Source organism: Melitaea cinxia, chromosome 24 (assembly GCF_905220565.1).
Source record: "Melitaea cinxia chromosome 24, ilMelCinx1.1, whole genome shotgun sequence".
Lineage (NCBI taxonomy): Eukaryota > Metazoa > Arthropoda > Insecta > Lepidoptera > Nymphalidae > Melitaea > Melitaea cinxia.
In genome coordinates this window covers 9,770,500-9,785,545 of record NC_059417.1, presented here as the reverse complement: position 1 = coordinate 9,785,545, position 15,046 = coordinate 9,770,500, and the positions used below count along the sequence as shown (strand labels likewise).

Sequence of the window (15,046 nt, the reverse complement as noted above, 5' to 3'; positions counted from 1 at the left end):
TAGTTTAAATAAGTTTAAAAAATATGTTATCTATCAAATGATCAAATAGTAATTGAGGGCAAAGATTGCGTATCATAAAATCAAAAAAATTAGATATTAAATATCTTTAATAACTAGTATAAGGAAAATTACAACTAAACTGATAGCTATAAGACAACAATGATACAAATTTTACATTTTAACTCGTTATCTATATAACGACGATTGTGTTTGTCGCCAAGCAAAAATAAAAGGATTCTAATTTACATCGACAATTTTTTTTTATAACTAGGTCGGCAAACAAGCGTACTGCTCACCTAATTGTAAGCGATTACCGTAGCTTATAGACGTCTACAACACCAGAAGCATCGCAAGCGCATAGCAGACCCTACCCCAAATCCCCCCCGGGAGTTCTGGTCACCTTACTCACCACAGGAACACAACACTGCTTGAAAACAATATTATTTAGCTGTGATCATCTGTAAGGTCGAGATCCTACCACAGTAGGAAATTTCCTGCTGTGACCTACCTCAGTTAAACAAGTAATAAAATAACAACATAATCAACGTTGTCAAAAAGATTCTTATTGAAATGAAAATATCAAAAAAATGCACTGAGAATTGGAAATAAATCGGAAATCATAACGATTACTCATCATTACAGCCTATACAGTCCACTGCTAGACATAGGCCTCCACAAGTTTACGCCAAAAATAACGTGAGCTCATGTGTTTTGCCAATAGTCACCACGCTGGGCAGGCGGGTTGGTGACCGCGGGGCTAGCTTAGTCGCACCGAAGACGCTGCTGCCCGTCTTCGGCCTCTGTATTTCAAGGCCAGCAGTGGATGGTTATCCCGCCACCGGTCGGCTTTTTAAGTTCCAAGGTGGTAGCGGAACTGTGTTATCCCTTAGTCGTCTCTTACGACACCCACGGGAAGAGAGGGGGGTCGCTATATTCTTTAGTACCGTAGCCACACAGTTATTATTTTATTAGTTCGCAAGACAGGGCATTTCATAAAAAAAAAAGAATATAAAATCAAAACTGTTTTACTCAAGTAGGATTCACGGTGCTACGAGATTTTACAAATTAAAATTATAATTTTTTTTTTAACTAAATAATTATATTTTAAGGTAATTTACTACCAATGCGGAATATAGACTACGCATGCAGATACGAAAAAACCGAAATGTCTGGCGCGAACTTGAGGAGACCTATGTCCAGCAGTGGACTGCAATAGTCTGAACTGAGTGACTGACTGATATAAGAATAAAAACAAGCAAAAACAATAAAGTCCGCAGTTCCAAAAAAAAACTGTTTTATTAAATTAGAAACGTCTTGCATGAAATACAGAGTCACTAAATCCTCACATCTTATCTTTAGCTATTATATTATTTTTAATATAAACTTTAAATAATTATTTAAATAAATCAAATGAAGTAAAAAAAATACGTCTTTTAACAATGTTTGTAATCAATTCAACCAATAATTAGCAACACTATAAAAGAACATATATAACATTAAATCGTCGAGAAAAGGGCTCTAATTAACTAGCTGACATTACGCGTTATATCGATAAATAACTAACATTTTTTTGTCTCTAATGAGGCAAGCTTAGTTACAAATACCATCATTAAAATTCTCAATCGATACGTCATATTTTTAACCAGCTTTAAAAAAGGAAGGAGGCTCTAAATTAGACACTATTTTAGTATGTGTGTTACATAATATGCCTACCGATTTTGGTGATTCTTATTTTATTTGAAAGCTGGCACTTTTCGTGTTGTCCCGTTTTAATTTGATTGAGATATGACGAGTTCTTTGTAATGCTTACTTAATTGTTTACTTTTTATTGTACCTACACTACACTACATTGTATTACTTGTCGGTGTTAATTGAAGTCGACAATTTTTTTTATATTTGTGAGTAAACATAATTATTTGTTACCTTTATTAAATTTCAAATGCCGGTAGATCGTGTAACTAGTGTTTGAATTATTTATATCTCTGTGAGTAATTTATCGATTATTTCTTATTAATGTGTGACTTTTTGCTCATTGATGAATTGTTTACTATTGGGATCTTTATTGGCTTATGTATTAGTCGTATAAGATTTTTATTTTTTTCTTTGTATTATTGTAGTGTTTGTTTCCTAAATAAAATAATATAATAATAGTGTTTGCAGGCAAACGAAAAAAAAACGACTTCAATTATATCGACAAGTAATACAACGTAGGTAGACGAAAAAATAGTCAAGTAAATACGCATTACCAAAGATTACTCCAAAAGTTGTAATAAGATCTCAATGAAATTTAAATGTGACCACATGATAAACATGGGCTTTCGATTAAATTAAAAATTATTAAAATCGGTACAACCAGTAAAAAGTTATGCGGATTATCGTGTTTCCCTCGATTTCTCTGGGATCCCATCATCAGACCCTAGTTTCCTTATCATAGTACCACACCAGGGATATCTCCTTTCGAACAAAAAAAGAATTATCAAATTCGTTTCATAATTGGCGAAGCTATACGAGACGAACATACATATAAAATATACGGTCAAATTGAGTAACCTCCTCCTTTTTTGAAGTCGGTTAAAAAATTAAAATAAATTAGTCGATGTAAAACTAAAAATGATAAGCTAAGTGTTCTGCTAAGAAAACGACTGGATGTGTTTGTGTGTGTTTTTTTTAAGTTTTTTCTACCAGCTGTAAAAAGAGGGAAAAAATAACATGTCGTCACTAGCTTCCTCAATAAACATAATATTAAGTATTATATTATATAACTAGCGCTGAATTCAAATCCAGAGTATAAGGAAAAAAAATTTTTTTTTTTTCGTTAGTAATTGTAATATGCCACGATTTTCAGAATCAACGCATCCAAATACAAAAGAATCATACTTGACCTAGTTAGAAAAAAAAATTATTTATTATTATTATTATTACGTAAAGATAACTTTTAATCAAAATCGGATAGTAAAAATATCAGTAATGATATAGATAGGCGTGTTCCTGATCTATGTCAATGATATCAAAGTTTTTTACATTGTTGGTATCGACTACAGGATTCAACTTTGAGCAGAATGCGGTTTATTTTAATTCCTAAATACAATTGAGTTAATAAAGTGTAATTTTTTTTTATTCCCTATTGTTTATTTGACCCGACGGGTTGGCGCAACGGTCACAGCACTGGTTTGTGGCTGTTGCGAGTTTGATCCCCGCACATGACAAACATTTGTATTTGCCATACAGATGTTTGCCGTGGTCTGGGTGTTTGTGCAGTCCTCGTGGGTCTCCCCACCGTGCCTGGGAGAGCACTTTAAGCCGTCGGTCCCGGTTGTTATCGTGTACACCTAATAGCGATCGTTACCTATAGTAGGCAATATATCCGCCAATCCTCATTGGAGCAGCGTGATAGATGGCCTATGCCTTGCAGTGGGATATTACAGGCTGAAGCGTATTGTATATCAGAAATACGTTACAAACGAAGCTAAAACAATTAATCTGCTAGTTACTGTAGATGTTCTTTTTTCTTTTTTTACCAACCTTCCCCCGCCCCTCCCAAGAGCTCTGGTCACCTTTCTTAGAACAGAAACACAACACTACTACTTTTTGAGACCCTACTTTTATTTAGCTGGGATTATCTGTAAAGTTAGGTTACTTCCACAGCAAAGGTTTTGGGCAGGATATTTCTATCTTAATAAAATGTATATTATACTGTTATACTTTTTTTTTATTCTTTACAGTTCGCTATGGCAAATATATCTATGTATGGACATGAAGTTTCCCGACAGTTTCAAATTCGGAGCCGCGACAGCATCATATCAAATCGAGGGAGGCTGGAATGCTGATGGTGTGTAATTGTTATATTTCACATTCACCCTGTAACATCCCACGGTTGAATATAGGCCTCTTTCTCCAGAGAAGGATCACAGCTTAACCACGCTGCTTCAATGCGGGTTAACGGGTATATTCCCTACTATGAATAACGATCGCTATCTGATATTTATGATAATAATCGGGACCAATGTCTTAACGTGCTGTATGAAGCACGATGGGGAAACCCATAAGGACAGACATCCAAACCGGAAATAAATATCTGTACAAATACAAATATCCATCCCGGGAATCGAACCCGCAAACCGTCGGTGTTTTAGGCGACTACTCGCACCACTACACCAGAGCGGTTGTTACATTTAGTTTTTTGTTATTTTTTTTTCTAATAATAATAATAATAATAATTTAATTCAGAAATATGCCCATATTTTTATAAGTAAATTTTTTTTCCTAAATTATGTCAGTTTTAGCAATTGTGACAAAACAAATTATACCAAATCAAAATCCAATCAAACAACACTAAAATCAAAATATAAATATCTAACAATCTGCTTATAATTTTCAATATTAAAATTGGAAGGAACTAATAACGATTGTGATTAGAAGTGAGATAATAAGAAAATTTTATTTTGATTTTATTTGACTTACTTTTACTATTTTAGCTTTTTGTCTGATTAATTGCAGGCAAAGGTGAACATATATGGGACAGGCTTTCACACACTCCTGGAAAGATTAGAGGTAATGCAACAGGAGATATCGCAGCAAACTCTTATGTGAATTGGCGTGAAGACATTAGAGTTGCAAAAGAAATGGGTCTTCAGTTTTATAGGTCAGTTTTTCATAATTTTTTTCTAAAGATATTACTAGTACTAAGAAAGTGGAAAGGAAATTTTAGCTAAGGTTTCTTCTCCAACCATATATTTGTTTGTATTTATATTTTTTGAATAATTATTTAAATAACTATATATAGATACTTTCTTATGGGCCTCCCCAATGTGCCTTGGAGAGTACGTTAAGCTGTCGGTCGCGGTTGTAACCACAGACACCTGTTAGCAATCACTACTAAAAGCAGAGGATATATCCGAAACCCGCAGTGGAGCAGCATGCTAGATTAAGCTTTGATCTTTCTCCTACACGGGAAAAGAGGCTTATGCCCAGTAGTGGGATATTGCAGACTGAAGCGTAGATACTTTCTTGTGGGTCTCCCCAACACGCTTTGGAGAGTAGTTAACTGGCGTTCGCGGTTGTAACCGTACACATCTAATAGCAATCACTGAAAAGGAATTAGAAAAATTAGAAAAATGAGTCTGGCCGTCGACAATGCGGTAAATTAACATTGTAGAGTTACACATGTAATGTATAAAGCATGTAGTGTGTTATAAAATAGTAATGCATAGAGCATGTAGCATTAAAAAAAAAGATAGAAAAAACCATAGTCGTAAATACTTATCTTAATTATTAACCTACATAAATATATATGTATACTAGCTGACCTGGCGAACTTCGTATCACCTTATTTTTTTCTGAAATATAATAATAAAATATCAAAATAAAATATAGCCTATCTTTTAAGTTGGATCGAACTGCACATGGTGTGCGAATTTTATTATAATCGGTTAAGTGGTTTAGGAGTCCATTGAGGACAAACATTGTGACACGAGATTTATATATATTAAGATATAGGTATATATGTCTCTCACGGTCAGTTCTGGACTCACCATCGAATTAGAGATAATTTTGTTTGCTCGCAAACAAAAAAAAACCGACTTCAATTACATCGACGAGTAATACAACGTAGATCGACGAAAAAATAGTCAAGTAACTACGCGTTATCAAAGATTACTCAAAAAGTGGTTATCAAATCTCGATAAAATTTGTATGTGACCATATGATAAACATCAGCTTTCGATTAAATTAAGAATTATCAAAATCGGTACACCCAGTAAAAGTTATTGCGGATTTTCGAGAGTTTCCCTCGATTTCTCTGGGATCCCATCATCAGATTCTGGTCTCCATATCATGGTACCAACAAAAAAAAGAATTATCAAAATCGGTACATCCAGTAGAAAGTTATGCAGTATAATACAACGTAGGTCGACGAAAAAAGCGTCAAGTAAAAACGCATTATTAGATATAACTCGAAAAGTAGTTGTTAGATCTCAAATAAATTTAAATGAGACCAAGTGACACACATCACCTTTCGATTAAAAGAAAATTTGTCGAAATCGCTCCACCCAGTCAAAAGTTTTGAAGTAACATACATAAAAAAACAAAAAAAAATACAGTCGAAGTGAGAACCTCCTCCTTTTTTGGAAGTCGGTTAAAAATGAGCTTTAGTTCGCAATTTGAAGCATGCAGTGTTGAAAATAATACGCCTCAACGCTTTGAAAATAAAAATGTAAATAAAAAAGGCATGGCACTTAAGAGCCCATGGATGTTAAACCTTATATAGTAAAAAAAAATAGTAATCACTGCTCAAAGTAGCAAATATATCCGCAAACCGCAGTGAAGCAGCATATTGGATTAAGGCTGTAACCCTTTTTCTACATGGAGAAGGCCTGAGGATGTTACATGCTGAATTAATCAATCAATCAATGAAGATAGACATTTGAATATTTTACTGAATATTTTTTTTATTAAGCTGCTTATTGGTGTAAATACTTTTTAATGCTACAGTGTGATGGAAAACTAAAAATTTGAGTCTAAGGTGAATATAATATATTTTTAAACCGATTTACTATCTAATTAACAGGTTTTCAATAAGCTGGCCGCGTATCCTCCCAACTGGTTTTCCCAACAAATTCAACAAAGCCGGAGCAAAATATTACAGCGACTTCATAGATGGTCTTCTCGCTGAGGGCATCGAACCTGTCGTAACGCTGTACCACTGGGAACTGCCAGTAAAAATGCAAGATATGGGTAAATATACAGTTGTTATGGAAACTTCTGAATAATTACAATTATTGCCGATAAATGTCTAGGATCACCTACCCCTATCCTAATAATTAGTCCCAAATTTAATTTTAACTCTGGAGGTTTTTTGTGTTAATATAAATATTTTATTCTTAGGTGGTTGGACCAACCCTCTGATAGTCGATTGGTTTGGAAACTATGCAAGGATTGTGTACTCACTGTACGCTGACCGCATCAAGACCTGGCTGACCATAAATGAAGCTAATGTCGTTTGTGATATCGCGTACAACGTCGGCGCATATGCTCCAGCCATCAAAGAACCTGACTATGCTCCTTATATATGCAATAAACACATAATGCTAGCCCACGCTAGGGCTTACAGGATATTTGATGAAGAATTTAGGCCTAAATATAACGGTAAAGATAAAATATTTATTATACTGTTCTCTTGAACGTATAGTCCTTATCTTTTAGGAAACGATTCCTTTGTAGGGTAGATGACTGTAAAAGTTTTACAAATTTAATAGTTTATTATTGGACTTTAAAAAACGATAAAAGGGGCGTGGTATTAAAAAAATGTGGTCAGTGCTCTTGCAAGTAAGAGAAACTTCAACCCGGCTTTGCACGGGTGCAATGCTGATACTAAAAATAAAATAAATATAATATATAATGCATGCGCAAAAAAATGTATTATCATTATTTATGACACCACATTAGAAACTTCTAAAACTATTAGTGTTCCTCTACTATATGATGCATCTATTATATATATAAACCTTCCTCTGGAATCACGCTATTTACTAAAGAAAACCGTATCAAAATCCGTTGCGTAGTTTTAAAGACCTACGCATATAGACAGAGGGAATCGACTTGTTTTATACTATGTATTGATAAAACACACAGACACCTTTAAAAACGAATGTGCTTTAGACCACAGGACTGAAGTAAAACTTCCTTAATTGTCCCTACAGTAATATACAAAACGCAACTCGGCTAGGCCTTAGATTAAGAACCGCATTTTTTAGTTAGATAGGTTAGGGTTATTATTATTTATTTGTAACGAAATTATTCCGATAAACGGTCAAACTTGAGGCTAGATAATTCAACGGTTCTTAATCTAAAGCCTTACCCGTAACTCTCTCTCTCTCTCTCTTTCTATCTTCACTACTTTATATCTACTTCTTAGCTTCCGTTCACCTCGCCCAATCACACTTTTCGTACCCTTACTCCAAGTCAAGCGTGCGTAAAAAAGTTTGACTTCAACAAGTCTGTTGTCTTTACTTTTATGGTATCTAATTTTAATCATTACCAATTATTGACACTATCATTAAACCACCTGGAATTATGAAAAATATTCTATCATATTAAATTTCTTTCAGGAAAAGTTTCTCTTGCCAATAACTTAATGTGGATCGAACCATCCATGCCCAAGGACGAAGAACTAGCAAAGTTGGCACGTGAAAACATGGTAAGGTTATTTTCTTGATATTTGACAGCCGAATACATCTAAAACTTTCCATTGATATTTTCATCTTTTGAAGCTGTTACTACATTTCTGTTTGTTTTATTCCTTTACTATTTACGGAGTGACCTCTAAAATACTAGCTTCATTAATCAAAACTTATCAATTCTTTATCTTAATTAAATTGTAACTTTTTAAGGGAGGAAGATACACACATCCAATATTATCAAAAGAAGGAGGTTGGCCACCTGCATATGAAAAGGCGATGCTGAAATACAGTCTGGAACAAGGTGAAACTGAAAGCAGGCTCCCTCCATTTACCGAAGAAGAACGGAAATATGTAAAAGGTATTTTCAAGTAATTGGCAATACGTATTATTGTAATAATAATTAGCTCGATGTAATATAAAGGAGTCATTGTCTGAATGAATATATGTTTATTATATAGGCTATTTACTATTGAAAGCTTATTATATATTATAGCTGATATATAGATTGTTGTTAATGTTTGTGTTGTATTCCTAGAAGTACTTATGTCCAGAATGTAATTTATGTCCAGAAATGTTTATTTAAAAAAAAAGTGTGCTTTAGACCACACGACTGAAGTACAACTTCTTTATCTCCTACAGTAATATACGAAACATAACTCTCATAACTAACTTATACCTCCCTCTCAACTTCCTTTCGTCTCGCCTGATCACACTTTTTGTAACGCTCTCGTCTCACGTTCACCATCTTCCTCCCCAAGTTAATGGTGCGTAAAGGAGTTTTACTTCTTCAGTTTTATAGTCTAAAGTACACTTAAAACAAGTGAACTTTAGATCATAAAACTGAAGTAAAACTACTTTAGCAATAGCTCTACACAATAGTCCAGCACTGTGTCTTAGATATACGAAACATAACTGACTATAAGTCAAGTGTGATAAAAAAAAAGTTTTACTTTAAAAATAATACTGTAGGCCAAAGCTTTCAAAGTCCAAGCTAGAAACAAATTTGCTGAAATACTATTTCGAACATTACAGGTACAGCAGATTTTTACGGTTTCAACTATTACACCACTAATATGATCAGACCAGCTAACCCCGGAGAATTTCCTGGACAATGGTTCATATCGGGTACGACAGAACTTAATGGAGTGTTGGAACAGCCTCCCAACGCTTATTATGGTGCTTTGAAAGGATTACCGGTAACTAAATACTTATTTTATAAGCTACAATCTTATTCGTCCTTCATCTTATCTTCTTCATCATCATCATCATCATTACAGCCTATACAGTCCACTGCTGGACATAGGCCTCCACAAGTTGACGCCAAAAATAACGTGAACTCGTGTGTTTTGCCCATAGTCACCACGCAATTATCTTCTTCATCTGATGGTAAATGATTACCATAGCCTATACACGCCTGCAATATGAGGAGCATCATAACCTCTGTCCACCTTACTCACAACAGAAGTAGAACACTACTTGACAACAGTATTATTTGACTGTGATCTTATGTTGAAGTACCTCACCAGCAAATCGACTTGGAAAGTTTCGGTGTGGAAGTTATTGGATTTCCAAATATATTTTTTTAAATCTTATCTTGACAATTAAGACAAATTACAAAACTGAACAGCCTCATCGGTCGAATCGTTCTCAACTTTAACTCTCACAGACTGAGGATTTAATTTTTACACGCATTAATTAATATCGCATTCAGCCTTTAACATCCCACAGCTGGGCACAGGCCTCTTTCTCCATATAGGCAAAGTATTCCCATCCTTCTTAATCCACTATGCTGCTCCACTGTGGGTTGTCGGTTATGTTTCCTACTATCAGTAACGATCGCTATTAGGTATTTATGATAACAACCGGGACCGACAGCTTAACGTGCTCTCCGAGTCGCGGTGGGAAGACCCACAAGGACTACATCCAAACCACGAAGAAATATTTGTTCATATATCCATCCCAAGCGAGAATCGAACCCGCAAACCGTTTGTGTTCTAGGCGACTACTCGCAACACTACACCAGAGTGGATTAATCAATATATCAATATGTTTTCAGGTTTATCCAGAAGGTCTTCGTAAGCAGATGGTGTGGTTAAAGGAACAGTATGGAGACGTTGATATTATGATTACAGAATGCGGGTACTCCACTACTGGCTACCAGCTCGATGACTATGAAAGATCTGAATTCTTCCATGAACACTTGGAACAGGTACTCTTTAAACTCTTTCTTACTCTTACTTAAGCCATTACATTTTTTTTTATTTCGTTTTTATAGCAACCCGGACAATCAAAAATCAGGCATTTATGCAACTCAAGCACAAATTGTCATCATGTCACGTAGACTTCAATTTTGATATTTTGTTTTTATTTATTTCATAGTATAAATTTCAAATACAATGAATCTTAACTAAAAAACTTTAGCATTTAAAGGTGTGACAAAAATCATTGTTGATTTATCCGCACACCGGCATTAGACATCGTTCGCTCACAATACCAAAAACAACTTAACAGCAACAATACGATCAACATTTTTACACAACTACCCTCCAAGTTTTACAAATCACTAAATAATGCAGTCTCACAAGGACTGCACAAACACCTGTATGGCCAATACAAATGTTTGTCATGGTGGGGATCGAACCCGCAACCGCCAACTCAACAGGTACAATCCATGGCTGTGACCGTTGCGCCAACGCGTTTGTGCCTCGGTGAGCACGTTAAGCCGTCGATCCCGGTTGCTATCATGTACACCTGATAGCGATCGTTACTCATAGTAGGGAATATATCCGCAAACTCCCATTGGAGCAGCGTGGTGGATTATCCTTCTCCTTCATGGGAAAAGAGGCTTATGCCCAGTAATGGAATATTACAGGCTGAAGCGAGAAATAATGCAGTCGTAGTAACTTGTGGATACACGCGGGATAATAAATGTGATCATTTAAATTTTATCCTTTCACAATCAGTCCATTAACTTTTATGGGTCATTTTTTGCAACCGATATTGTAATTAACTTAGTTCGTAGATAGCTGGAGGTCTAGAATAATCATAGTTTAAATTGTATCCCAACATATCTACTGAATCGGAAATTACACGGGTAAATCTATTGAAACGGGTTAATATACTGAATTTTTTTAAATTTAGTTTATATCGAATAGGTCATTATTTTTTAAGCTTTTGATTGAATTTTGATTTTATTTTTAATTTTAATTTTGATTGAATTTTAATATTGATTTTTTTTTTAATTCTAATTATTGTAATTTTGAATTTTAGTATTTATTTTAATTTTTAATTTTAATTATTGTAATATTCATTGAATTTTAGTATTGAATTTAGTGATCATTTTAATTTTGGGTTTGATTGAATTTTAATACATTGATTTTGATTTTAGTGTTCTTTTTATTGATTTTTGATTTGGTATAATTTGTTTTGTCACAATTGTTGAAACTAGCATAGTTTAGGAAAAAAATGTAACTAACAAAAATATGGACATATGTCTGAATTAAATTATTATTATTATTATGATTAAAACCGCGAAGCACAACTAGTTCTGGATATAACTTACACTTAAATAAAAAGCATTATATGAATTATTTTATCTTACAGACGCTTCTGGCTATGAAGTTAGACAATATCAATGTTATAGGATTCGCAGCGTGGTCGCTCATAGACAACTTCGAGTGGCTAAATGGATATTAGTAAGTAAAACTAACAATTCTTAAAAACGCCAAACTGCTTCACAGTTTATCGGTGGATGTGTTTCATGGTGAAAATATAGCACCACATTCAGTTTTAATATTAAATACTTTTTAGAATGACCCTGAGATTATTAAGTGGCCATACGAATATTTTTTTAAATATATACTAGCGCTTGACTGCGATCTCACCTGCTGGTAAGTGAGTGGGGTAGCGAGGGGTGGGCAAAAAATTGCTGGACATATTAAATGGTTTTCGAAAGGGGAGGGGCGTGGTAAAAAGGTATTGTGCCCGGGCGCGAGTTAAGCTCGCTACATCACTGGTAAGTGAAGAGGCAGCCTAAGATAAGTGCACGCTTGCCTAGAAGATGCCTATTCACTCTTGATTTATATTTTATTATATTTGAATACTTCTGAAGAGAAACTTTCAATCTCGAATGCGTAAAACTGGCGATCGATCGTTTGAGCTCCACTAAATATTATCAAGTTGTTTGTCATAGTCTTTGTGTTCTTGTTTGACTTGTGTGTGTCTGAAAGACTTATCAGTTTTTTTTGGGACAGTTGAGGGATAGCGTTTACTTTAGTTAAAGCTGACACACAGAATGTACTGTATTCAAGAAGGGTTATATAAGCATTTAGTGCCATTTCCTCATTCACAACACATAATTCACAAGTATATCATGTCAATTCTGGACGAAATTTAATATAATGTAGTAGAAGAAAAGTAGAGAAATACTAAAAGAAGTAAGAAAATTATCAATTTTTTTTCTCACATTCAATTTAGTAATAAAATCTCTAAAAATTCTAGTTTTTACAGCAATAAACTTGGTCATTTCGTAGCTCTTTATTTTAAATTGTTCTTGATAAAATCCACACAAGGAATAAATACACTCTATCACATGCGGTCATATACGTTTAGTCAAATCAGCAACCTTATTACCAAGAGCAGTTTTTATAATATCAAAAGTATTACAAAGTATTGAGTTTTACTAGATAATTCAGAACTGTGTGGCTACGGTACTAAAGAATTTAGCCACCCCCTCTCTTCCCGTGGGTGTCGTAAGAGGCGACTAAGGGATAACACAGTTCCGCTACCACATTGGAACTTAAAAAGCCGACCGGTGGCGGGATAACCATCCAACCGCTGGCTTTGAAATACACAGGCCGAAGACGGGCAGCAACGTCTTCGGTGCGACAAAGCTAGCCTTGCGGTTACCAACCCGCCTGCCCAGCGTGGTGACTATGGACAAAACACATGAGTTCACGCTATTTTTGGCGTAAACTTGTGGAGGCCTGTGTCCAGCAGTGGACTGTGATAGGCTGTAATGATGAGATAATTCAGAAGGATGATAATTATAGTACTTTATATATTATTTCAGTATAAAATTTGGTCTTTACGAAGTGGACTTTGAAGATCCTGAGCGTAAGAGAACGCCGCGGGCTTCCGCTCTATATTACGAGTGCGTGGCCAAAAGCAGAACGCTCTATAGAAACTGTCTTGATCAGAACAAAGCTGCTGAGAGACGGTCACAAAACAGTGCCACCAATATAACTAACAGTGGAGTGTTATTACTTATACTGTTACTACTAAATTTTATTAATAATTAAATAATAGTTTTAATCGTGTCTTATTAGTGACTAGTACTCCGCCCCGGAATCATCTGGTGCGGTTACTAAAATAATAATGAATAGTCGAAATACAAGCTGTAAAGTTTTAACTTTTTTATATTTATCGACAATATTTGACAAGAATTCTTTTTTGAATAACATGTCACGCCACGGTTCGCTTAAACCGAAAATAAAAATCATCATATCAAAAAGTTCGCTCTAGCGGGTACATCGTTCCATAGCTTAATTGGCTAGAGCGCCGACACGGTCAGTCGGAGACGCGGGTCCGAATCCCGCTGGAGCGGTCAATTTTTGATATGATATTCAAAAATGTTTAGAATTCCTAATGTGTGGGTAACACAAAAATAAAATCGTACATATTAAGAATTCTTTTCATTTACAATTTTAATTATTGACGCAAATTTTTTAACACTCAAAACTAATAATATATTCGTATATAACTATATATGTATAGTTAAGGCCACTAGTGGGAAAGTTTTGGGGTAGTTCTGATTTCATTCATTCTATACGTAATCCTCTCTCCTCAGATTCGGACGCAGCATCCCAAAATACATGTAGAATGAAATAAATCAGAACTATCACAAAACTTTCCTAGTAAAAATACAATTTAACTGTATTAAAATAGGTAAATACATATATAACTTAAATAGAAACGATTTTACTAAGTCAATAGTTGTACCAAAATCTATAGAATAATGGAGGATTTGAATGCAAAAAATCTTGAGCTGTAGAACAGATTTTTCCTTGCTTAGAATCTGGATGGTAAAGCTTATAATGTTCAATAGATTTTTTCGTAAGTTGCAAGGAAGGATAATTTCTAAATTGTTGTAAAATTTGACTAAACTTGCAATAAAATTTTATGTAGTAATACACTTATTTTAGTAATACACTTTTTTAGTAATACACTTTTACTGTGCATTTTTTGTGTCTGCTCGTGTGTGTAGACCAATGATACTATAATTGTTTTTTTAACGTACTTTTTGTTCTTTAGTTACTATAAGATTTTTTTTAACAGTTAGTACAATATTAAGTAATAAGTAACCGAATAAGACATATTGAGAATTTAAATTTTAAAGAACAGATATGTGTTATATATTATAAGATATTACTGTACAGAATGGTAATTTCTTTGATGAATGTGCAGTACTTAATGGGTTGACATTAAATTATTTTATTATGTAACTAATGACGAAAATTGTAATTTAATAAAATATTTTATATATTTTTGTACGTTTATTTTTCTTAACACTTTCCTATTTTAAGTATAGATATGAGTTAAATTACATAAGTCTCTTCAAAAAAATCAAAAAAAAATGTTGGAACGGAACACCGGTTCATTGTGGCTCAGGCTTTTGCCTGTCTCAAGATCAAGTGAAATCATACTATAAAAAAACGAAAAAAAACCTTTTAAGCTTTGTTACAATGAGCTACACGGGACCTCGACCGCGTGATGATATAATTTCTAACCTGAATTATTTTTAATAAAAGTTGCATTAACTGCAAAACACTATTACAAAATCAATGAAAGTCGTCAAAATCAGTAGTCAG

General features: G+C 34.2%; 1 protein-coding gene across 1 annotated transcript; it reads left to right on the top strand.

Moving 5' to 3' along the window:
* The first annotated feature begins 3,657 nt into the window (after window positions 1-3,657).
* Window positions 3,658-13,477, top strand: LOC123665391 (myrosinase 1-like). The gene is made up of 10 exons (XM_045599703.1): window positions 3,658-3,829; window positions 4,498-4,642; window positions 6,566-6,732; window positions 6,883-7,143; window positions 8,106-8,194; window positions 8,388-8,535; window positions 9,210-9,373; window positions 10,234-10,386; window positions 11,781-11,872; window positions 13,249-13,477. The coding sequence occupies exons 1-10, from the start codon at window positions 3,682-3,684 to the stop codon at window positions 13,475-13,477; spliced, it is 1,596 nt and encodes a 531-aa protein (XP_045455659.1). The 5' UTR covers window positions 3,658-3,681.
* The last annotated feature ends 1,569 nt before the right edge of the window (window positions 13,478-15,046 follow it).